The sequence below is a fragment of the Triturus cristatus genome, chromosome 9 (genome assembly GCF_964204655.1).
Source record: "Triturus cristatus chromosome 9, aTriCri1.1, whole genome shotgun sequence".
NCBI lineage: Eukaryota > Metazoa > Chordata > Amphibia > Caudata > Salamandridae > Triturus > Triturus cristatus.
Genome location: NC_140592.1, coordinates 752,767,602 through 752,791,763, shown reverse-complemented (window position 1 = coordinate 752,791,763; position 24,162 = coordinate 752,767,602). Strand labels below are relative to the sequence as shown.

General features: G+C 48.2%; 1 protein-coding gene across 1 annotated transcript in view; it reads left to right on the top strand.

The window, feature by feature from the left end:
* EEF1G (eukaryotic translation elongation factor 1 gamma) overlaps positions 1–24,162 on the top strand; it is a 59,706-nt gene that overhangs the window by 10,581 nt on the left and 24,963 nt on the right. Inside the window, exons 3-7 of the mRNA XM_085626052.1 lie at positions 14,982–15,045; positions 15,137–15,279; positions 15,434–15,577; positions 17,168–17,297; positions 18,301–18,490. Of these exons, the coding sequence (XP_085482178.1) occupies positions 14,982–15,045; positions 15,137–15,279; positions 15,434–15,577; positions 17,168–17,297; positions 18,301–18,490 (671 nt within the window). The remainder of the gene's footprint in view (positions 1–14,981; positions 15,046–15,136; positions 15,280–15,433; positions 15,578–17,167; positions 17,298–18,300; positions 18,491–24,162) is intronic.

Sequence of the window (24,162 nt, the reverse complement as noted above, 5' to 3'; positions counted from 1 at the left end):
AGGCAAGATGGCGCAGATAATGTTCAGTTACAAGCTAAATTTCCACAGTCCTCCCTTTTAACATATCTCGCCAGCTTGTCTAGTTCGGATCTATCCCCATAATACTACGAATTTCCACCTCATACAGAGCTTTCATTCGCTCTGTTTCAAAGTCCAAAGTCTTAGGGCAGATGCAGTTCATAAAAAGCGAACATAAAGGTGGCAGACACTGAATCCCCAAGCAACATCCACATAGTATCACAATCGGTATTAGGATAAATGAAAACAGCCTCCATCCCCAACTTTTAATAGTGTCCCAAAACCAACTCCCCAGTGACCATTCTTCTTGCTCTTGATGGACCTCTGCGGATAGTCTGTGGAGGTGTTCAATTGCTTTGGAGACTGAGGGTGAGTTATCCGGTACGTAGGTACAACAGCTGGACCCAATGATGCGGCATGCTCCTCCACGATCAGCCAGAACCACATCTAGAACGAGGCGGTTCTGAAGGGTCACTAAGCGGACGGCCTGGAGCTCGGCGGTGTTGTTGGCGAGGGCGCCAGCCGTAATGTTCATCGCAGTTTCGACTGCCTGGGTTAAGTGGCGGATGGCACGGCTGTTTGCCATTGGACCCCAGAGTGGAACAAGGCCTTTTACTGCGTCCATGAACTGTGCTCCGGCGGAGTCGGCTTGCACAATGTCTTTGGCCCGTTTCTGTCGGTGATGGTTTGCTGGAGCCACATATGTCGGAGGAAGGACAAAGGCGATGTAGCAGGTGCCTCCCCAACCTTTCGAAAGCCAGGTGTAGGCCTTAGTACCACAGACGAAGTACATATTCGGGGAGGCAACAAAGGAGGGTGGGTCAACTGAGTCCAATGTTCGGGTGATGAGGCAGGAGCTGTGGCCCACCAGCTGCGCCCCCAGGCCTTCGAGGCACACAAATCCAGTGATGTTGATGACGGACAGGGCCACTGTTAGGGTGGCGGCCGTCCGTTTCCGGAGGTAAGAGAAGGTGGGTCTGGCTGGGTTGTTGAACACTTGCATTTCAACTCGTTCTTTGGCAGGGATGTCCATGTGAAAGGAAGTGTTCGATCTCAGAGGGCAGAAGAGGGCAGAAGTTCTTCCAGTTTTGTTCAGCCAGAACCCATGGTAGAAGTGTGACATGGTTCTGCCGGAAGTGGCATTGTCCTTGTAGCTTTCTTGCAGGAGGATTAGCCAGGCGAGGCAGGAACCATGGACAGAAAAAGGTGAAGGGATGAAAGGGATAGAGTGTCCAGTAGCATGTGGTAGCAACCCACAGATCCAGCAATTAGTGGCGTTGGCGGCAAGATTGTGTTGGTGGAGCAACTGCACAAAGGAGTTATTCCAGAACTCCTTACGCCTTTCTCGGAGTTGGGGTGAAAGTGAGATCAGATGGTGTTCTTTCGTGGTGGTAGGTTGAACGGTGGTCAGCAATGTCTTATGAGCGGGTGTGCTCTCCTCCATGATCCAGAAGGTGACCACGAGGAGAAGGCAAAAGAGAAGGGTAATGAAAAGTGCAATAGTCTTTAAGCTGTGCATTCGGTCAGTCTTTGGGTTTTTGTAGTGGATCTTCGGACGTCCGGTTGCTTCCATCATCTTCATGTCTGGCGCTTCCATCACCTTCAAGAGAGACTGTAGCGGGCAGAACCACAGACTTTGTTTAGTTTCTCTCCTGGTGGCCTTTGAGGTGACTAGGCTACCGCTCTGAGATTTCCACTTAGCCTGTGGTCTGCTTAGCCGAAGTTCTCTCCTTTCGTCGCAAGTTATACCCTTCCTTGGATGGCACGGTGGGATCAGGATATCTTACTAACTCAAGTGTCTCTGTATCTGGGCAGCGGCTCAGGGATGGTCGGTCTTTGTCCAGAAGTTCTTCTTGGGCGGTGATGTTGTCCGTGGTTGTCAGGGTCGGTGATACCTTCTTGCAGTGGTGTGCATGCAGCCAATTGCGTTTCCCCTCCACTCGTAGAGCTGTTCGGGTGGTGATCAGGACATGCAGGGGGCCCGTCCACCGGGGCTCCAGACTCTTGGTGCGCTGGAAGTTACGCACTAAGACTAAGTCACCGGGTTGGATGTCGTGTCCGGGGCCCCTGGAAACATCGGGAATGGCGTGCAGCACCTGCTGATGGATAACAGACAACGTTTTAGTTAGGTTATACAAATAGTCAGACATGAGGACGTCCGGGACGTCGTGGATGGATGTTGGCTTTGGAGCAGCCCAAAGGTTCATGGGCCGCCCGAAAACTACCTCGTAGGGGGTTAAGTGGTGTTTAGTGGGGGTGGAACGCATTGATAGCAATGCTAGCGGGAGAGCGTCTGGCCATCTCAGTCCTGTGGTGGCAACTATTTTTGCTATCTTAAGCTTCAATGTGGCGTTGTCGCTCAACCAAGCCTGCAGATTGGGGATGGAAGACCGCATGGAATTTCTGTTTTACACCCAACCCTTTTAAGATGAGTTGGATAACTTCGGCTACGAAGTGGGGGCCGTTGTCGCTCCACAAAATTCGACAAAGGCCGTATCGGGGGAAGAATTCCTTCAGTAGTACTTTTGCGGTAGTCATAGCGGTGTTGTCATGGGTTGGGTAGGCTTCCACCCACTTGCTGAAGGCACACACAACGACAAGTACGTACTTCAAACCTTGGCACCTTTCTAACTGGACATAGTCCATTTGTAGGACTTCAAAGGGGTGATTGGGGACCCCAAACCCTCCCCGGGGTACAGTAGTTCCTTTCCCAGGGTTGTGTTGGAGGCATACTAGGCATTGTTGGACCAGACGTTTGGCTGAGTCTGGGATTTTGTCGTTGTGCCAGACTTTGGAGATGAGCTCGATCATGGGGGCAGACCCTATGTGTGCGGTGGAGTGTGCCATGGTCAGCATGGGGATCAAGTATGAATCTGGTAGCAACCATTTGTTCAAGTCTTTAGTTCGCCAGCAACCGTCATCGTCCTTCAATCCCACCCGGGCCCATTCAGTTAATTCGTGTGGTGTGCTGGCTAGTTGGATATCCCTAATTGTTTCCCTAGCATCCTTCCATTTCTCAGTTTGTGACCTGGTCACATACATACGGGTCGTGGACCTATTCTCGGCTGTGGTTCGGGCAGTAATGTCAGCCAGTGCATTTCCCTGTCCTTTAATGTCTGTCACCTACTTGTGTGCCTGGCATTTGATCACAGCTAACCGTGTGGGGAGGAGGACTGCTTCGGTCAGGGCAGAGACTAGATCTCCATGCAGGATGGGTGTGCCGTGAGAAGTCAAGAATCCCCTCTTTCCATAAGAGCCCAAAGTGGTGAACTACCCCGAAGGCGTACTGACTGTCTGTGTAAATGTTTGCGGTTGTCCCTGCTGCCAGTATGCAGGCTCGTGTGAGAGCAATTAGTTCCGCCGCCTGTGCGGATCGCTGTGTGATGCGGGCTGTCTCAACAACTATTCGGGCTGTGGTGACTGCATAGGCAGCTGAGGTGGTGCCATCGGGGAGCTTGATGCATGAGCCATCCACCCACAGTTCTCAGTCAGGGTCCGGGAAGGCAGTATCCCGGAGGTCAACCCTACTCTTGGTTTGTTAGTCGGTGAGGGTCACGCAATCATGTATAGGGGACGCATTGGGGTCAGCGTCAGGGAGAGGCAGTAGAGTAGCTGGATTCAGAGTGGTGCATCGTTTCAATGTGATGTGGGGTGCAAGCAGTCAGTTCATAACCAGTCAGTCGTGCGGTAGTCAGGTGTTGAGTCTTGGTTTGGTTCAGGAGGGTGTCAACCGCATGGGGTACCAATACTGTGAGGGGGTTTGAGAGCACGATCCCCTCGCTTTGCCGGATAGAGATAGCCGCGGCGGCTACTGCTCGAAGGCAGGCGGGCAAAGCTCTGGCTACAGGGTCAAGAGTGGCAGAGAAGTAGGCACAAGGGCGTTGCTTAGGGCCTATGGACTGGGTTAGGACAGACAACACACATCCCTCCCTTTCGTGGGTGTAGAGGGAGAAAGGTTTGGTGTAGTCTGGGGTTCCTAGGACTGGGGCCGAGCAGAGGGCGTCTCGTAATTCTTTGAAGGAGGATTGACATTCGGGTGTCCAGGGGAGGGGGAAGGGGACATCTTTAGCCAGCAGGGAAAGCAGAGGTTTTATGATCAGACTGCAATTTGGCAACCATTGTCGACAAAAGGAGGTGAGGCCTACTAGGGACCGTACTTGCTTCTGAGTCTTGGGAACAGGGGTTTCTAGGATGGTCTGAATTCGGTCAGGGGTAAGTTTTCTCCCGTCTTTGGATAGTAGGTGGCCTAGATATGTTACTTGTGGTTGGCAGAATTGCAATTTCTTCCTGGAGACCTTGTGACTGTTCTCCGCGAGGAAGCGGAGGAGGTGAATGGTGGCTGTGACGGCAAGTGGAGTGGTGTCGGCCGCCAAAAGAATGTCATCGACGTACTGTATCAACACCACTCCATCGGGTAGTTGGACTGCATCTAGTTGCCTCTTGAGGGCTTGGCTATAAATACTGGGACTCTCAGTGTAGCCTTGGGGTGCCCTGCAGAATCTGTACGAACAGGCTTTTAAAGTGAAGCCGAACAGGTAGCGGCTGTCTGGGTGGATGGGGATGGAAAAGAATGCGTTCTTGAGATCAATAACAGTAAAGGTGGTGGCAGTGGATGGAATCAGGGTGAGGATGGTGGTGATGTCTGAGACCACGGGGTACTGGGGTATGACTACTTTGTTAACCTCTCGCAAATCAACAATGAAACGGTAGGCTTTCTCATCTCCCTCGCCTTGCTTCTTTACAATGGGTAGGATAGGGCTGTTGCAAACATTACTGACTACTTCTTCTACCACTCCTGCCTCGACTAGGGACTCGATGATTTCCACCAATGCCTTCTCGCCTTCGGGTGATATCCGATACTGTGGAAGCTTTGGGAGCACTGCGTCCGGTCGGACGGTTATGTGTACCGGGTCGATCACCATGCGCCCTACATCTGAGTCGGTTTTAGCCCATAGATGTGAAGGTAATGTGTCGAGTAGGGACATGTCAGCATCGGTTATAGAGAGCATACGCCGTGTGTGACAGGGTCTGGACAGATCTGGGTTATCGTGTAGGATGACTCGAACTCCGTTTGGGGAGCATCTGATGGTAGCTCGAAAATGTTTTAGCAAATCAAGTCCCATAATAGCATCGGGGGTGTTGGAGGAGAGCAGAAAGGTCGTGTCAGTGGTGTTATCTTCTAAGTCAAAGGAGATTGGTGCTGATAAGGGGTTAGTGGAGGGCGTTCCATCGAAGCCTATTGAGGTTACATGTGAGCCAGACAAGGGTGCCCTAGGAATCAGTCGTTTGGATAACGCACTACGTGTCGCCCCAGTGTCTACCAGGAATGGAGATTTTGTGCCCAAGACCTTAGCAGTGACGTAAGGACCTTGCTGGTCAACACGGAGTTCGACTGGATCCCTCCCTTGCCCCTGGCGGTCCTATGCGAAGTCATGGGTGCTTTCATAGTCGGACTGTTGACACTGGTTTTGTCGGGGGCGATCAAAGGTGTTTGGTCTGCCTGGCCTGTCGTTGATGGCGTCGTTCGTGTACCCTCGTCCCTGTCCTCTATTTCTGGGGTCATATGCTGTGTCTCTGGGGTCCCTATTTTTGTTCATTTCCAGAAGGACCAGGCACTGGGATTTCCAGTGTCCGAACCCTCTACGGAACGCACATTGATTCCCATCTAAGTCTCTCCGTCCGTTGTAGGGTGCAGGGGTATGGTCTCTAGGGGGTAGCTTTCTAGGGGCGGTTGGTTGGTAATTCCCTTTCGGGGGTTCTCTTCCTATGGTCACCCCTTGCAACTGTGCTATCATTACCCTCTCCTTTAGTTCCTTTTTCTTCCTTTCTGACGCCCTATCGTTCTCATTCTTTTGGTTTTCGTAGTATTGGGCCATCTGGAGGATAGCTGCGGGTTTGGAGGCTGCCCAACTACTCTCGCTGGTCTGCAGCTTCTGAGAAACTTCTTGTGATGGACCCTTCACATAATTCTGGACAAAGAGGTGATGTCCGGTTGCAGTGGTCATGTCCTGGCCACTATAATCGGAAAACACAGTCTCGAACCGAGAGAAGTATTCAGACACATCCTCCTGGGGTTTCTGGCGACAAGCCGTCACTATTGACCAATCTACCTTTCTTTCTGGGATTAGAGTCTTCAACTTAAGTACAATCTTGTCTGGGAGCTCTAATATGGCTTTCGGGGGGTTTCTGTCCCGGTTCTCGCTGTTTATCTATGGTATCGAGTTGTACCCAGGTATATCCGAACGGCTCAGCGTGGTCAACTTTCCGGATTTGTTTCCACACATCAGCCGGCAGACATAATCCGAAGAACAAGTCGATATCTGCCAAAGTCATTATTGTTGAGCCTAAGGCTGTACCTAGTTCGGTGTAGAAGGCAGTCGGGTTCTTTCTTAAGTCGGGTAGAGTTTTTCTAAAGGTCAAAATATCTTGTCGGTCCCATGGCTGGTAGACCCAATTATATACAACCCTCCCCTTCGCATCTTGGTGGTTGATGTCGTCATGTGTTCCCTGACCTCGTGGGGGGACCCAGTAGGGGGCGGCCTCTTTGATGGGCATCATGGTATCAGTCCTTCCTTCCTGGGGCTTAGCCGCTATGGGGGTTTCTGTTTTGGTTGTCTGCCTGTGTTCTTTAAGGTGTCGATAGACCTCGAGTGTACGAGTGAAGAGGTTCGTCACATCGCCCTCTCCTTCTTCCCCAATGTCTACCTTCCTATATAGGGCCGCTAAGCCTTCGGGACCTTTATCGCGGTACCTATCCTCATATGCATTCAGGGCGTGGTAACAAAGTCGTATGACAAAGTGTCGTCTACGGCTGTCGGCATACGAGTTATACACATCTGTTATATACTCCTCACTTTCCTTTCGCTCCACCAGTGTCCCTACTATCTTGTCGATTCCTGTTCGTTCATCCTTTGTTAGTCGATTCATTCTGGTGGAATCTTTCTTTCTTATCTCAGGGTCATCCAACGTCGTTGCCGACGTTGTGTTCAGTACAAGAGGCTCGGCCGGCACGGAGGCCGTGAGGACCGAGGCCCCTGTACTGCTTTCGCTCGTGTTTGGGGGTTGTGGGTGTTGCACTACCGATTGGGAGGGTGCGTATGGAGGGGGCATGTAAATGATTGGGGGACCTAATAGTAATTCGTCATTCGTTCGTTGCTTAGAGGACAACTCAGGGTAGAGCATAGAGGGGGTCCTAACAGCGTACTGGCCTGAGGTTTCGGGCTCCTGTCTTAGTTTAGTTTCCCTTCTCTCCTTTATTTCTTCTTCTAACTTTCTAGCGGCAAGGTGAGCTGCCTTTCGTAATTCCTTTTCTGCCTTTACTTCTTCCCTCTTTTTCCGTTGCGTTGCTTCTTTGCGCCACATGCCGATACTGTCAAGCATAGTAGGCGTCTTATTGCTACGCAGAGCCATTTCTAGCACTTCTATCTTATGGTCGTCGAAGGATCCCATCAGTGGCCACTGACTCTCGGGGTCCTTCCTGGTATATTTTTTATGCCATAGCTTGCTATAAGCTACGGCGACTAGTCCATATTTAGTGAACATGTCCTTATTAGGGGTGCCTTCCAGTGGAGCCGGATGGTCCACCTCTAATAAGCGGTCCGGGCAGAACCAACTACCAATCAGTGGGGAGAAGATGGGCATGACGGGTTTCAATGGGGACAAAAGTCAGCACTACCTATCTTTTCACTGCTTGCAAAGACTAGACAGAATATCTCTATTCCTCGTTATTTGTAAGCAGAGAATACCTCCAAAGAACCAATATCGAACAACTAGTGTTCGGACAATCAATCAATCAATCAATGGGGAGATAAAGCTAGGCACGACGGGTTACAACGGGGACAAAAGTCTGCGTTACCTACCCTTCACTATTTGCAAAGACTAGACAGAATATTTCTATTCTACGTTATTTGCAAACAGAGAATATCTCAAAGAGCACTATTCTTCAAAACAATCAATGTTCGGACAATCAATCAGTGGGGAGATAAAGATAGGCACGACGGGTTTCAACGGGGACAAAAGTCTGCGTTACCTACCCTTCACTATCTGCAAAGGGGGGGAGAGAGAGAGTGTATTTCTACTCCTCCCCGTTTGTAGACAGCGAATATCTCAAAGAGAACAATCAATGAGCAATACTAGTATTTTCAAAACTTCAAACAATCAATTATTTCGCAATTTGTCGTGTATCACGACCTTACCCGGACCGCGTGGACAGTTTCTCGTCTTCCGCCTCCAGCGCCCGATTGTCCTCTACACTCCGTTATTGCTGCGGCACTCCTGATGGTTCCCAGTCAGGACCGTAGATCACTCGAGAGAGGTCTGCTCGGAACCAGTGAAGTTCGGATGATCGGCTGCCAGACGAGGGTCTATTGGGCAGGAGCTCTCCCGATCGTTGCAGTCGTTCACTCTGTCGTCAGGACCTCTCCCACTGGATCCACGTGTCTCTGATGGGCCCCACGCTTGGGACGCCAATTGTTAAATGGTAGTGGCAGTTTCAGTTGATAACCCTTCAAGTATTGCCCGGCGGTAATCGCCTCTCATACCATTCGATAATTTACCAATGAAAGAGGCAGGCGCCGGAGACTGGAAGGCAGGAAACAAAGTTTTATTCCGTCGGAGCAGAACACATCAGATCAGACAGCAAGGTATCGTCACGAGGTGCTCTAACTGCATCTCTGAGGCCTGGCCTCTTATACACAGGTTTATGACTTTATTGTACATGGCACATTCTTGAGATTACTTTGATGTATAAAAGAACGTCTTCGGAATCCCCACTTCGAACTCGTTCCCACACATATCTACAGTGGAAGTCCCCACCCCATCTACAGTAGGAGACGGCTATCACGCAGCTGGACATTCCGCCAATTCCCGGGGGTGTGCAACCGGCCGGGTCTCAGGGGGTAGGGGCTTTGATCCACTGTAATCCCTTTGATGTGGGGTGTTTCCCTTACAGTAGGGCAATAAACTGCATCCGCAGGGCTAGGTGATGGCCTGGGACCGGTTCGGATAATGGGGTGCAGAGGAAGGGGGTTATCAAAGAGATGCATGACCATGTATGGGATGTCGATCGGGCGTGGGATGTGGTTCCATGGCAGGGTCGCGCAGAAGTAGAGGGTTTATGGCCCGTGTATGAGAGAGCGGGGGTGGCCGGCGCGCGGGGGATGCTCGCAGCGCCAGGGGAAAGCGCTGGCGATCGGGAATGAGCGGGGAGAGAGTGGGGTGCCTAAAATGGCGGCCGTGCATTCGCTGTGCGTGGCGCTGGGGAGAGGCAAGATGGCGCATATAATGTTCAGTTACAAGCTAAATTTCCACACAGTCCTTACCAAAGGATCAAACCGGCGTGCAAAATGCAGGAAACGGCGTTGAAAAGTTCAGAATTTCAGCAAAGTACGAACATCAATCCAGAGCATGGACCAATTCCACACTCAGACTGATAGCATAGAATTTAGGCAATACAAAGAAATAACCCAAAGATGCACGCAGCCGCGAACGAACGCTGCGGCAACCAACCCTTCCAACTCCTCCGACCACTTAATGATTGAGAGGGCTTTTATATCTTTTTCTGTCTTACTTCATTTTAGATTAGGGCAGACCAAATGTTCTGATTGGACAGTTCGGGGTTATCAGTAGTTTGAAATTTTTCCAGTGCAAACTAGTTCTCCATAGTGATTTTTCCCAAAGTTCTCAAATTGTAATTGTCTGTTCCGTTCCCAGGCAGGGGAACAGTAGCTGTATCTTTTCCCAAGGGTCCCACTGATAGGTCCTCTCTTTGTCTCTTCTTTGACTTTCATTTGGTCATCCCTTGGCTGGCGGTCAAGTCCTGACTTTGTGCCTTGGCAGGGAACACGATGTCAGGAGTTCAAGCTACCTCGTGATTTCAAGAGCCATCTGGGCATGCGAAGAAGTAATCACGTGTACATGGTAGCATCTGCTTCAGAGAACTCCATCTTGGTTACTGCGGCTTAGTAGGCCCGAATGTCCACTTAAGCAGAAATAGACATAACAGTAATTAAAATATAGGAATGAAAGTTCTGATGTTCAAACCCATACTAATCCCATAATATATTAGTATTTTCCTAGCTGTAGCAACATTTAAAGTAATAATACTTACCACTTGATGGCTTTTAAAGCACAAACGATCACAAAGCAACATAAATCATGCAATTTTTCTATTTCACCACAATATAACGGTAGTTTGCGCAACATTAGTAATTAATTAATTTTGCCATGCAATTTAGTCCCACGTGTATTTGGTTTATCAAGGTGTAAAGGTTGATTAATAACACTTCCACTGCAAACATGTTATTGTAAATTAATTTTAGAATGATTACGTAATTAAGTTCACGCAAATTAGAGGAGGTATACAAAATGTTTTACCTGCTACATCAGCCCCCAGGACCTTTGGGGAGGGCACTTAGACCGGAGGGTGTCAACCAGAGACCAACTACAAAGTTCAGTCCAGATCCAATTGCCACTAGTCAGCTGACCCCTTTAGGAAGGGCCTCTTGCAGCTTGTTGTGTCCCTGTAGCCACAGAAAGGTCAGCCACCTGACTCTTGAGTCCACTTTTTTTTGTCCTCTGCTCAAGAGGGAGCAGCTCTAGTCCTTCAGGGCTCCTCTGAGGCCACAAATGGCAAGTCCAATCCTTTTCTGATCTTCCACTTGTGTAGGCAGTGTTCTGAGGAGGGTTCCTTGGGGTGCCACATTTGATTGGTGGGAGTGATTCCTGGGTGGGGTAAGAGTTGCCAGGTTCTTGCCTAACCACTTCAGTAATTCCTGTTTGCCTTACAGTAAACTGGCCCAAAATGATGTTCGAGCAATTCCAAGGTAGCCGAAGTCTTCAGTCACATTAAACTTGGCCCCCAACATCTAACAACAAAATCCTCTTTGAAACCAGCCCTGTACTCTGACAAAAATGAGACAAAAGTTTAGTAAGACAAAGCAGGGTCCTTCGGCGACCAAACAGACACAAGGATTGTAATCTGATCCCTTTCAGGGGTGCAACATGTTTACATGTGCAACAGACCGGCTTTTCAGACTAGATTTGACAATGGTGTGCCAACAGGAGTAGCGATCCTCATCCTGAATGTCTAGCTCAGTGGAGTCCTAACTGCCCATTCAGATTGACCTGACTATCAAAGTGGTCTGTTGTGTCGCTCCTGGGAAGGATTTCACACCTCATTAAAGGCTAAGTGCTGATTGGGCAGCTGCTGGAGAGCTAATGTAAACTAGCTTCCAAGAGCTTCATGAAGGATAAATGTAACTTTCTGAAAGTAACTATTCCTTAATACCTATTAATATTCCAACTTCAATTAATTTGGATAAAACTAAGGTTTAATTATTTTCCTTGCTAATCCCAAAAAAGAAAGATAGCCGTACTATTATGTCAATCTGTACTGTTTTTGTGTATAGGACATGCCTGCCTCATTGAAAATAGCCTTTTGGAGCCTTTTCACTGTAGGGATATGGTGACATTAATTTTCTGTGTGACCGCTTTTAAAATACCATGCTCCCTACCGTGTGTGCTAGAGGACCTACAAAGGGCATTACTGTTTCATATTTAAAAGAGGTCTTTGCCTGTAAAAACGGTTATTTTAAATGGTTGCACTGCAGGCTTTGCACTGCAGCAGTCTGGTTACAGTGGTAAGCCTGAAGCCATGTTTTGTAGGCCCACTCTAGCTTGCACAGTAGTTGCTGCAGTCCACAAGTGACATTTAACTTCCAAGCCAAAGGCTTATTTTCAAGACCCTATAGTAGGGGCATATTGGCAAGTTAAATGTGTCAATTGGGAACAAGCCAATTTAGCTATGTTTAAAGGGGGTGCACAGGTACTTAATTTCTCCTTAACACTGGTTAAGTGTTCAGAGTTCAAAAAGCAGCGAATAGCTTCCAGAAGAAATGCAAAGTCTAGCGTGACCATGCAAAAAGGCCGATTTCCTATGCTCTCCTTTTTCTGAAATGGAAGGTTGAGTAACCAGATTTGAACTTGTGAAGCCACCAATAGTATAAACAGCAAGTACATTAGAGCAGTACATTATATCATCAGTTTAGGACCCAAGGAGTACCAGCAGCACTAAAATCCAGACTACTAGAAATGTGGAATTGGGGAGAACGAAATTATGCAGCAGGGTTGACTAAATTATGCAGCGTAATGTCAGGTGGTATTACTTCATTTTGCCACATAATTTTTACACGTTTATCCAGTCTGGAAAGAAAATTCAGCTCATTAGTACTTGTTTAAAATGCAACTACAGCAAAAGGCAGCTGGAAGGTGACCAGTAAACCTTTGTGGATGGCCTTCTACTGTGCAGCAACAGGTTGCTACCTTTTTTTTTTGCAACTTTTGATCTGTTTTTAAAATGTTTTTTTGTTAAAATCTGCAAATTGTGCTGCAGATGATGGATTGTGTCAACTGTTAGAAATGCATAATTGCATATAAAGTGCTACGCCCGCAGTCGCATAATTGCAGTGGCCCTGACTATAATCAATTTGTCTATTCATGTGACAAAACGAGAGCATTTGTTTGGAGAGGAGAAATGCTGTCACCAGGCTGCCAAATACTGAAGTAACACGCTGAACCAGCTGGAGTCGTATCAAACTAGACATTCTAAACTTCGATTGGGATCTGTCACCAGTCAGAAGTGGCTACCTGACTGTTGGTGGCTACCTGACTGTTGGTGGCTACCTGACTGTTGGTGGCTACCTGACTGTTGGTGGCTACCTGACTGTTGGTGGCTACCTGACTGTTGGTGGCTACCTGACTGTTGGTGGCTACCTGACTGTTGGTGGCTACCTGACTGTGCAGTTATGGTGCTTTTGCCCAATAGGTAAGATTGAAGCTGAGGTGCAGCTCTATGGTCCAATTTAGTGTCAGCCAGGAAAACTGCAATATTTATTGCTCCTGATATTCCAACTCTCCCGGAATCAGAACTTATCGGGTGCAATTATTGCTCGAAACATGGGGTGTAATATTGGGATTTTGGTGCTTGAAGGCCCCTAATGGACGTGCTGATATTTACTGGTCTTTTTTTCACCCACTAAATGTTGATGGCTTTTTCCTATAGAATTCTGTGTGGAAAATGTCAGGAGCGGGGTTTTTATCATACAAATCCTAATTGCGATGAGTGTGGCAACACGAGCTGTGGCACATACCGCATTTTAATTGGGCAAACCATGAAAGGGGGTCTGGTCTGTGACCCGGTGTTTGGGTTGATGGTTATCAAGTCTGTAAACCACTCACAATTGGGAGTTTGCCCTTCCAAAAATGAGTATAGCTGAAGGATTTTAGTACTTAACCACCAAATCCGCCCTTTGCCTATTTACCCAATACATTTTGGTAGATTTGACAATTTGTAAATTTACAAGAGCATTTTAACTGGCAGGCTCCTACTTGCCATGCGTGGAATGTACAGTAACCAGTTACTGCACAGATCACATTTAACCAGGACATTCTTGATGAGGGACTTTCCTTTTCTCACCAGCCTTCACATTGTTCATATTGAGTTCGACTGAACTTCTGTCACCTTGAAAATGACTAACGTGTTGTATCGGTGATGGGTGGCAGTTTGTCTTGTGAAGTGATTTAAAAAAAAAAAAAATGCCTGCTTTGAATGTCCAGTAAGGAAAAGGAGATGTTGCAGTTTTGTGGTAACAGTCCCTGTGGTGTGTGGGTAATGTGCATTGTGGACCATTCTTAAATGCCACGCAGTTGGCTTTCGTACAGCTTACTGTCCAAGGAGGTGTAGTTGTTTTACCCAAGCTTACCCTGAGCCTTGTGTGTCTGTTCTAGTAGATGCTTGCTATGTTCAGGAATGCACGCCAACCCCAGTGGATTTCTATCCAGTTTCCACATAGGTAGTAGATGGTTTAGGAAAACTAACAAGGATGTTCTTTCTTGGCTCTTTGTGTCTAGTCCTGAGCCTTGAGTAACCGGACGACCTTACATTCATGCTGAAGGTCTTATGGCGATGCCGAAAGTTATGTGGGAGCGAGAGAGAACTTCAGTCCCGTCGCAAACCGTGATGATAAATTCTTTGACCAAGTCATCCCTAAGACTGCAGGACATGATGAACGGGAGCCATGTCTGCCGGGAACATTGATAATGGGATAATATGAAGAACAGAACATTTCAGGAGTCCACCACCTGTGCCCAGGTCCCTCCTGTCAAGTGTTGCTAGGATTGCTGTAAACTGAAGTGTGACACTAGTAAAGTTTATCCTTCTCCCACCCACCACTCCCTGAATTTTCTGCAGTGGCTGCATCCTTTCGGCTACTGACTTCTTCAATTTCATCGATATTTTATTAATTCCTCAATGTAGTTACTTCAACGCTGGGCCAGTTCTGATCGCAGGTCAGCAGATCTGAGAAAATGCGTTAAACTTTGCTCCAGGGGAGTGTGGAAATGGACGAGGTGCTGTGCTTCGATCTAGGGCTTGGCATTCCAATCTCAGTTTGCCTGCTTCATCAAAGTGACCAGGGCAGATGCCTTTATTTCATGTGCTGCTTTTACCACAGCAACCAAACACAGGTTGCAGCTCACCTGTTTGCTCTTGCATGACGCTATACCACTGGAGTCCCAGCGTTTGGAAAATCAGTTTCTCCACTTCTGTTCCTGGGAAGTACATATTGTAGGGGGTGGGGTGGCTTGGTTCTGTATTGGTAGGTTCTTTCATGAATTTCTGTTGGCTGCCCATATCACCGTGGTGTCTGAGGAAACCAGGAGAATGTATAAGTTGTGGTAGATTAAGGGTTTGTTTAGTACTGTGGTTGCTCCCGTGTGGTCCCAAATGGAGACGGAGTGCCTGGTTTGTCCATGTGCAGTTTCTTGCTTGGCTCCACCTAAGGGAGTTGTTCAAGCGACTGTAAATGGTATTCAGTCTAACATAGTAGTGTAGCCTATTTATTGATCTTTGGGTTTCTTGGTGAGTGAAAATTTAGATTGACTTTGCTTTTTTTTTTTTTTTCTAGGTTCCGGCCTTCGAGGGAAATGACGGATTTTGTGTGTTTGAGAGTAACGCCATTGCTTACTATGGTAAGTCCTGTGCTCGGCAGTAATGATTGTGTGGGTGTGCCTGTGCTCTAGTGTCCTTTTAACACACGGCAACTTTACCTTCTTCCTTCAGTCAGTAACGATGAGCTTCGCGGCATTAACAGGGAGGCAGCTGCCCAAGTCATCCAGTGGGTCAGCTTTGCCGACAGCGAGATCGTCCCTCCCGCAAGCACCTGGCTGTTCCCCACTTTTGGGATAATGCAGTACAACAAGCAGGTAAGGTGGCTGTCAGTAGGGTGGGGTGCTGCTCCTCTCTTGATCGTCTTAACACCACAGCATCCTACTCTCCCCGCAATAACCCTCCGTCCAGTGTTGCACTTTATCCATTTAGCTGGTTGGTTTATTCCATACCCTCTGATTCCTCCTACAGGCCACGGAACATGCTAAGGAGGAGGTGAAGCGTGTGCTGAGCACCCTGGATGAACATCTGAGGACGCGCACATTCCTGGTCGGGGAGAGGGTCAGCCTGGCTGACATCTCAGTGGTGTGTGCGCTCCTCTGGCTCTACAAACAGGTGAGCACTTTGTCTTCGATCTCCTCCTTCCCTGCGTACCTTCTAGGGAGGGCCCAGGATCATGTGATGGTGGGTAAAATTGCTTGCTGGAATGCACACAGGTTGGCGGGGAATTCTGCTACCTTGTGTCGAGGGCATGAGATCATGCACAAATGTCTGAGGCTCTGCTGTCAAAGCCCAGGAGAAGGCTTGACAATGTTTGCCGCCTATTGTTTTACATTTTAAGTTAAAACCTGATCTCTGACGCTCATAAGCTCATTAATTCGGTGGCCAGTTGTGGTGGGTAGGGTATGGTGAGCCCCATGCCTTTAGAGACGCCCGCTGATTTTTAGGGGTGTGCCAAATCGAGGGCTTTGCAACTTTATGTACTTTTTATTTTTTTTAAGTTGCCAGCTTGGATTGTAAAGATTGGAGCTATAAAATAGATCTAGCACGGCAATGTGAAAATATTCCCCTTGATGCACTGAGCTGAGATTCCGCCTGCACTCCCAACCCATCTGACGCACCTCAACAGTCTTCTCCAAATTATCCGCCATCGGTTCACAAAAGAACTTATTTGTAGGGTGAACTGTGTACTGGAAATGGAATCGATGGGGTGCAAGTATTGAGTTTTCCCTTTCCTTTGCTTGGCACTGCCATGTACAGTGCTTGAGTGCTGGAGGATAAAACTGCTCCAAGTGTGCACTGAGGTGCCTGCAGCCCCCATCCCATTGAGCAATGCAAAAAAGTGATGGGACAGGAATAGTCCAGCCTGAACTGCAAGACCAGATTCCCTCTGAAGAGGAAAAACAGTCCAGCCCAGACTGATAATGGCCTATTTGGTCCTTGTCAGTAGTGTGTTGTTTTGTTCCAGTAGTACAGTGAGCACTGGACCCATGTTTAGGCATACCTGTCCTGAGTAATCCCCGGTGCCGGAAATTAATTCAAGCATTTCCTCGATCACCTTGTTGGTTCTATTGGATACCCTTAGTGCGACAGGTATGCCCAGATATGACGCCTACGCTCACTGTGCCAAATGTCTGAACCTGCACCCTACTGACCAGGCCCACGTGAGCCAAAAGATATGGGGGTTGCTTGTGTTGCTTTCTGAAGGCAGACTTGCTTCCCAGTTTGAGATGTTCTACTCCCATGAGGAGCAGCTACAGTACTGATTTAGGTATGGCGGCCTCTGGCTTAAGTGTCATGGCGGGTGGCGATCGCTCTGGGCGCATTTCACCCATTACATTTGTGTGTTGCAGATTGCTGTTTGTTTTGTATTCCAACACTATCCCCCTTCCACCCCCATGCTGTATAGCAGACCGCTTTCTCTCCATTTAAAAGCCTGAGCCATTCTGGTATTTTAAAAGGAGGCCATAAATAAAAATATTAACTGTTGATTTCTTATCACAGTTTTGAGTTTTTCGTTGCATGATATTTTTCAGTCTAATTGTACTACGGGTTAAGTTCCAAGAAGAAACAAGAGATCCTGCTTTTGAATGCCACCTATTCCATGTTTGTTTTCTCTTGCTGAAAACCCTCCATTTTGTTTCAGGTCGTCATGTGCACTGCCCTGGTAAAACCTATTTGTCAATTGTTTACCTCTCGCTCCAGGTCCTGGAACCATCTTTCCGGCAGCCATACGTTAACACAAATCGTTGGTTTGAGACCTGCGTAAACCAACCACAGTTCAAGAGTGTCCTTGGAGAGGTGAAACTCTGTGAAAAGATGGCGCAGTTTGATGGTGAGATTGGGTGATGGTTTTACAGCGTCATAGGTCCTATGTTAATAGGTTTGAGCTAGTAATGACATGGTAGCTCTGACTGCACAGGTACACATAGTTGGCAAGCGCATCACTCACAGGCAGTAGTAATAGAAGAATGAAATGGGCAAAGAAAGTAAAATTGAAGGTTTTTTCCCCTTCAAATCTTGTCAGCAGGGCCGGTGTAAGAGGCCTTTAAGTTTGTTTATCTTGTCGCACTTGCTAGGAGTTCAGTAACCAAGGTAAAGTGTCATGCACTGTCTTTTGACAAACTCCTGCTTATTTTCAATGATTGGTGTTTAAAGTTTTTTCCTTGATTGCAAAATGAGGACTTTTTTTAATGTGACCAAGTGACCATTTTGCTGAAGTACAAGAAATATGAAGGGAAATGCTGCAGCATGTCAAATGTTTTCCAGCATACAACATCTAAATACCTGTTAAACTTTGCAACTATTTCAGAATGTATCAGTAGCAAGAAACATTTGAGATGTTTTTTGTAATTCTGAGGTGTTAGTGAAACAAACCCTTGATCAAAACCTACCTAGACATTTCACTTGCGTAATGCACAAATGATGCATAGGCGCAGACACTTTGTTTCAGCATGTTTGTGCACCACATAGGTCACACTTAAAGTAAAGCTGCATGACTGATGGAAATTTAGTGGCCATTTCAATGGAACATGTGCTGTATGTATAAAGCTCTATCCTAATGCACTATGCTTAATTCATTTATGTTGGACAATGTGCTGCAAAATACACCACTGGGCATAAACTATTCACAAACGCTTCGGCTTCATAGAGAGAACATCGATAGCACCTCCAGTTTGTAAATTGTTCCAGCACACCTGCTTGTCAGCCTTACAACATTTGGACCTCATTTTTGTATCATTTCACATACTGAACCAATGCTGTGGCACTCCTTTATTTTATTTTTTTTAAATCCATGATTTGGAAGCTTCATCCAATGTTTTGTGTTTCCCTTGCAGCTAAGAAGTTCTCAGAGGCGCAGCCCAAGAAGGAAGCCCCCAAAAAGGAAAAGGAGCCCAAGAAGGAAGAGAAAAAGGAAAAAAAGAAGGAAGAGAAGAAGCCTGCTGCTGAGGATGAGCCTGATGAGTGTGATGAGGTGCTAGCTTCAGAACCGAAGTCCAAAGACCCCTATGCCCACCTGCCAAAAAGGTGAGAGCGGCCATGCTATGATTGTTGGCTGATGCTAGTATTGCACCCAGGGAAGAGTTGGCTCTGTGGAAGGGGGTTGGGGGGATATCGTCAATAATGGTTTATCGTAGAGCATTGCTTAATGGGCCTGAGTGAGGACTGTGTTGGCACTCAATGCTTTGAGGAAGGAGTGGTGGTCAGGAAGTGTGTGTGATGGGGAGAAGTGACTGACTCTTGGTAGGTAAAGCTAGCATTCAGTGCTTTTACTGTAGGATGCAGGAGGGGTTTGAAACTCTGGCCTATTATAATGCGGTAAAGAACATAGATGTAAACCAGCGCTTTATTTGGAAGATGGCTTACTACTTATGAGGTTTGTAGCTGGATCAGGTAAAAATACGATTTTTAAACTTTTTATTTTGTTTTATTTGTAAACATTAATAAAAAATGATTTCTGCCATGTGTTTCCCAGTTGGTAGCAGTTACAGCATACGCCTATGAACAAGTTCTCCCAGTCCCCAATTGGTCCATTCAGTCGGCCTAGAAATTTAGATGCCGTGTTATTAAATCTGCTACTGGTTTAAGCCGTTGTCAGCTGTTGGTTGACCAAAGTCCAATAATGGCTAAAGTCCTAAAGAATTTGGTCTTGAGAGAGTTGCTTAATTGACAATATATTGCTATTTATTTTTGTTTCAAACCTTTCATTGGCCCTTTACCACCAGAAACTGAAAATAAAGGCCTTTAGTTTTCAAACACATGCAGTTAAATTAAAATCCGTCTGATTCGGAGATTCTCCCATTCTACAGACTTGAAGGATCACCTTTCAAATCTCACCAAAAATATTTTTAAAATGCTTATAGTAGACTGAAAACTGGACGTAGTTTTTATCTCTGCAATCATAATTTTCATTTCAAGCTATCGGGTTGCATTTGGGCTTGATGGTTGATAAATTTAATGGAAACTCCCAATTAATGCTTCAGTCAACAAACATGAGGCACCCTGGAATACTCCTTGGTTGCTGTTGAATGTGAAGGCTGTTTTAATTTATTTTTGGAGGACTGGACCCGCTCTGCTTCGAGGAGGATGAGATGGAAACCCTTGGGATCCGGCGGACCAATTGAGTCCTGGCCCTGAAGAGCTGTCCTCAAGCGTATCCGAGGGAGAAAACCAAGTAGGGTATCCTTTGCGTCAAATCCTGAAGGGCCCTGGAGAAGACTCCAAAGGCCTAGAATATAGCTCCCATCATAGCAACACTATGAGGCAGAGCCTACTCTCACTGGAGTCTGTCTTGAGCAAGGGGGCATAAACATACAGCCTCTGGCTCACCGCTGCTCTCTACCTACAGTCAGCACTAAGACCTTCTTTTAAGTCAAGCAGGCTCATAGTGAAGGGTGTCTAGCTACAACAGTTGTCCACTCACACCTTGGCTGAAGGCCGCAGTGCACCCTCGCTCAGAACCAAAATCGTGTTATCTTAGCGCTCTGTTTCAGAAGCACGGTCGCAGTCAAAGGGCCCCCACCATGCAGACATTGGAGAAATCTTAAGACACCCATCCTGGAAGAGCGGGCAGAGGACCTCTACAGCAGCATAAACGCCCCCTAATGCACCAATAGCCTGGCAAGATCACTGCAAAGCCATCACCAGGGCGTCTGACAACTATGCAGTCCCGAATTCCAAAGAAACTGAGGTTAACCTTTGAGAAGGAGCAAGACTTTGATACAGACATCCGAAGTACAAGGCTACAAGCCCTTCAACCCAACCACCTACACTCCGGTCAATCGCCACTACCTCCTCCACCATCACAACACCCATGCTCTCTGCCCCTTTACTCTCACCTGTGTCTTCAGACGTGTCCGTGTATTGTTACTCAGACCTTTTGAGGAGCGTCCCCTTTATGACCCCTGAATAGGGACGGTCCCAAGGATAATTGTAGGCCCTATGATCTACCCTGACCTGCAGCTATTATCTGCCAAGTCTTCCCCGCCATGTTGGTAATGTTCCGTAGCCGCAAAGCACGGCATACTTCCATCAGATGACATTAAGATGTAATTGAAGAAATGTTATGTAACTAGCGTAATCCAAAAGTACACACATTACCCTGTTTGTATTTAAAATTTCGCAAACTTTTCAACCATTCATTCCCAAAGATCCAGGTTTTTCCATTTTTCTTATGCTCACTATGCCACCCCAGTTTGGACCCAGCTGAATGCAAATCAGTCGTGGCCCTGCTTCTCATGGAAACAGTCCAGCCTGAACTGCCAGACCATGTCCTCCTTGGACTGGGAATGAGCATCCTGGGACTTGTAAAACCAAAAAATGCGATTCCAGCCTCCTCTCAACAGAGGAGGCTGTCAAGCCGAACAATGGTTAAGCCATGCTGGATAGCACTGAGAATATTGGGGGTTGAACTTCCTGACAGCCAGGTTTCTGTTAGAACAAGCATTTGCAATGCAACAGGTCTCGCAATTGCAGTACTTTGAGCTATTGGCATTGTAAATGACAGTGCCTTTTATTTATGTTTTGGTTTTTGAAACCTAAATAAAACTCATTGTCAATTACAAGCATTAGCTCTTGTAAATGCGAGACATATTGCATTGCAAATGCTTGTTGCGTGAGTATGGCTACAGTACATCTGCTGTCAGTAAGAGTGTGGTCCTGCTTCAGTGTTATGTGACAAACTGTGAAGAAGGCCCTTGATATCCCATGTCTCACAGACACTCATTGGCTTTGGGCTGAATGGGTGCCCCCTGAAATTAGGGATTGGACTGGGAACCCAAAGCAGCCCTGGCTATTTTCTCAGACCAGCCCGTAGGGAAGCACTGCCTGGCCCCGGAGGCTGGAAACACCTGCCTGCTGCATTTGTTACTGGGTGCCGATGTAGCAGCACTGCTGCAAAGCTGCCCCCTAGTAACAAAACTGGCCCCTACCCTTCCAGCCTCCAGAGGAAACTCCCGATGCCCGACACAGCAAGTCCGGTCCTGCCTGAAATGTAGGAGACCACTCTACAACGCAGAGGTATGCGTTCGAGGCATGTGGGCTGCTGAATTCATATCTGTGCATAGATCGCCGCCTAGTGTTGGGTCCGGATGTTTGCACGTTGTTGTCCTGGAAGAGTCTTCGAAGTATCCTTGGATAGGTGACTCCTCCCCTGGACTACAGTGCGCATGGGCATCCTCTCCATCCTCAGATTGTTTTTTTCCGCCATTGGGTTCGGATGTGCTATCTTAGCTCAAGTTAGGAAAATATTTTTTCGAGGCCAAAAGGCCTTTAGTTCGCGTCGGTACTGTTTATCGATCGGGTTTCGATAGAATTTGTTAGTTTACTAACTTTCAGCACCGACTGCTTTCGCATTTACCTGTCCATCGACGACTTCGACGATGGAATCCAGGACGCCGTTCAAAAGGTGTCCGGTATGCAATGCGAAGTACCCACACATCGACGTCCATCCGGTGTGCAACAAATGCCTTTCGCCGGACCACGACGAATCAACATGCATGGCCTGTGCCCGGTTCCGCTCGAAGAAGACTCTGCGGAATCGACGAGCGGCGAGACTCGAGGCGCAGCACGCGGCACCGGCCCCGACAGACATCTTCGGCGAGGCCGAGGACGTCGAGGAATTGGAAGTCTTGCCCTCCAGTCCCGTTTCCGAACACGAACCCGGATCGGACGAGGAAGACGAGTCACTCTTCCACAGAGGTGAAGACGACACCGAGGTAGGAGACGACGAGGAGGCCTTCGGGGCCGAAGAAAGTAGCTCCAATGATGAACAAGGCCTACCTGTTCAAACCGTTCAAACACCAGTGCCACAGCCTATGGCTCCGGTCGAGGGATCGCCTTCGGGCCTTACCCGAGACCCATCCCGCAGTTCTTCGGCCCCGCCCTCGGGCCCGGCCTCGGACGTTCAGCGGCAGCCATTACTACATAAACAGGCTGGTTTCCCTATCACAAAACCGAAACCGAAAGCTGCTCAGGTTCCACCGAAACCGAAACTGAAAGTAGCGCTGGTCGGATCGAGGCCTTCGACGCCAGCGCACCGCGTCGGCACCGACCGCACCAAGAGGGACTTCGGTGCCGAACTTGAGGCGGGCGACGTTGGAGTCGACAAACGGAAAAAAGCCATCGGCACCGACAAACCTGCTCGGCTACCGGCACCGACGACACCAAGGGCCGTACCGCCTGCTGTGTCTCACATCGCTCCCTCGACGACACCTAAGCCTCAGGTATCGAAGACTTCGACGGTGATCTCTTCACCCCGACTCGATGACCCTCCGGCACCGAAAAAATCTACGGCCGCCTCTACGAGCCTGGCCGGTGCCAAAGCCTCGAAGGCGCCCCAAGTACGACCTGGTGTGACGCAAGGCAGCAAAACCACGCCTGTCCTCCAGGACACGTCGGGCTCCGGTTCGGTCGGAGCTCCCGCAGCCTCTTCGGTGCCGACCAACATTACCTTCGGCTTGCCTCCGTCAACAATCCCAAAAATGTTCCAACTCAGGACACGGGTCACCCAACCTACGGTCACACCTGCTGAGACGTCTCCAGCACGTATCATCGACGCCGGCACTGGCAGAATGATTCTCCAGGACCGAAGGATAACTTCGGAGCCGCCATTGGACCCTTTCAGGATCCCACTAAAAAGGAAGTTGCCTGCAGAATCGGAACCTCTCCTTTATGAACCCTTCCATTCATCCTACCAGGATCCACACCGGTTCTCCCCCACACGCTCCGATACAGACGCATTGGAGGACTACATGGCTGACCAAGTCCCCTACCATGTAGACACGGACCCTGATGACCAGCAGGACCCTGATCAAACTTGGGGCGACCCTGCAGACCCCAGTGCACCTCTCGATGCACAGGATCCACAACTCTATGGGGCAAAGACATCTCCTACGGAGGATACTGCAGCGTTCAATGCTCTTATCGAACGTGCTGCCAATAACCATGGGGTGCAGCTTCACTCTGATACCATCGAAGATGACTTTCTAATGGACACCTTTGCATCCTCAGAAAGACATGTAAAGACTCTGCCAATGTTGAAGGGGGTCCTCAAACCAGCCAAGGACATTTTCAAAGAACCCACCAGGGCACGAGTGATAAACCCCAGGATTGATAAAAAATACAGATCAGCACCTGGGGATCCTACTTACATCAGAGGACAATTACCACTCGACTCCATCGTCGTAGCGAATGCACGCAAGAGGGCACACTCGCAAACAACAGGTGACGCTCCTCCCCCGGACAAAGAGTCCAAGGTGTTAGAAACCTCTGGCAAGCGAGTTGCCGCCCAAGCTGCCAACATATGGCGCATAGCCAACACTCAGGCGCTCCTTGCTCGCTATGATAGAGCGCACTATGACACACTTGAGCAAATATTCCAACATCTCCCTGACCAGTTCAAGGAAGGCGCAGAAATGCTCATCAGAGAAGGACAGCTACTAACGAACGCTTCCATCAAATGCGCACTAGATGTTGCAGACACGGCTGCCAGAGCCATAAACACAAGCGTCATGTTGCGACGACATGCCTGGCTACGGATCTCAGGATTCAAGCCTGAGGTACAAAACAATATACTGAACCAGCCCGTCAACCCCGACTATTTATTCGGGCCAGAGGTTGACACCACCCTCAAAGATAAAAAAGGATACGGACACTGCAAAGTCCATGGGCGCACTACAAACTCAGTCCTTTCGGAGCGG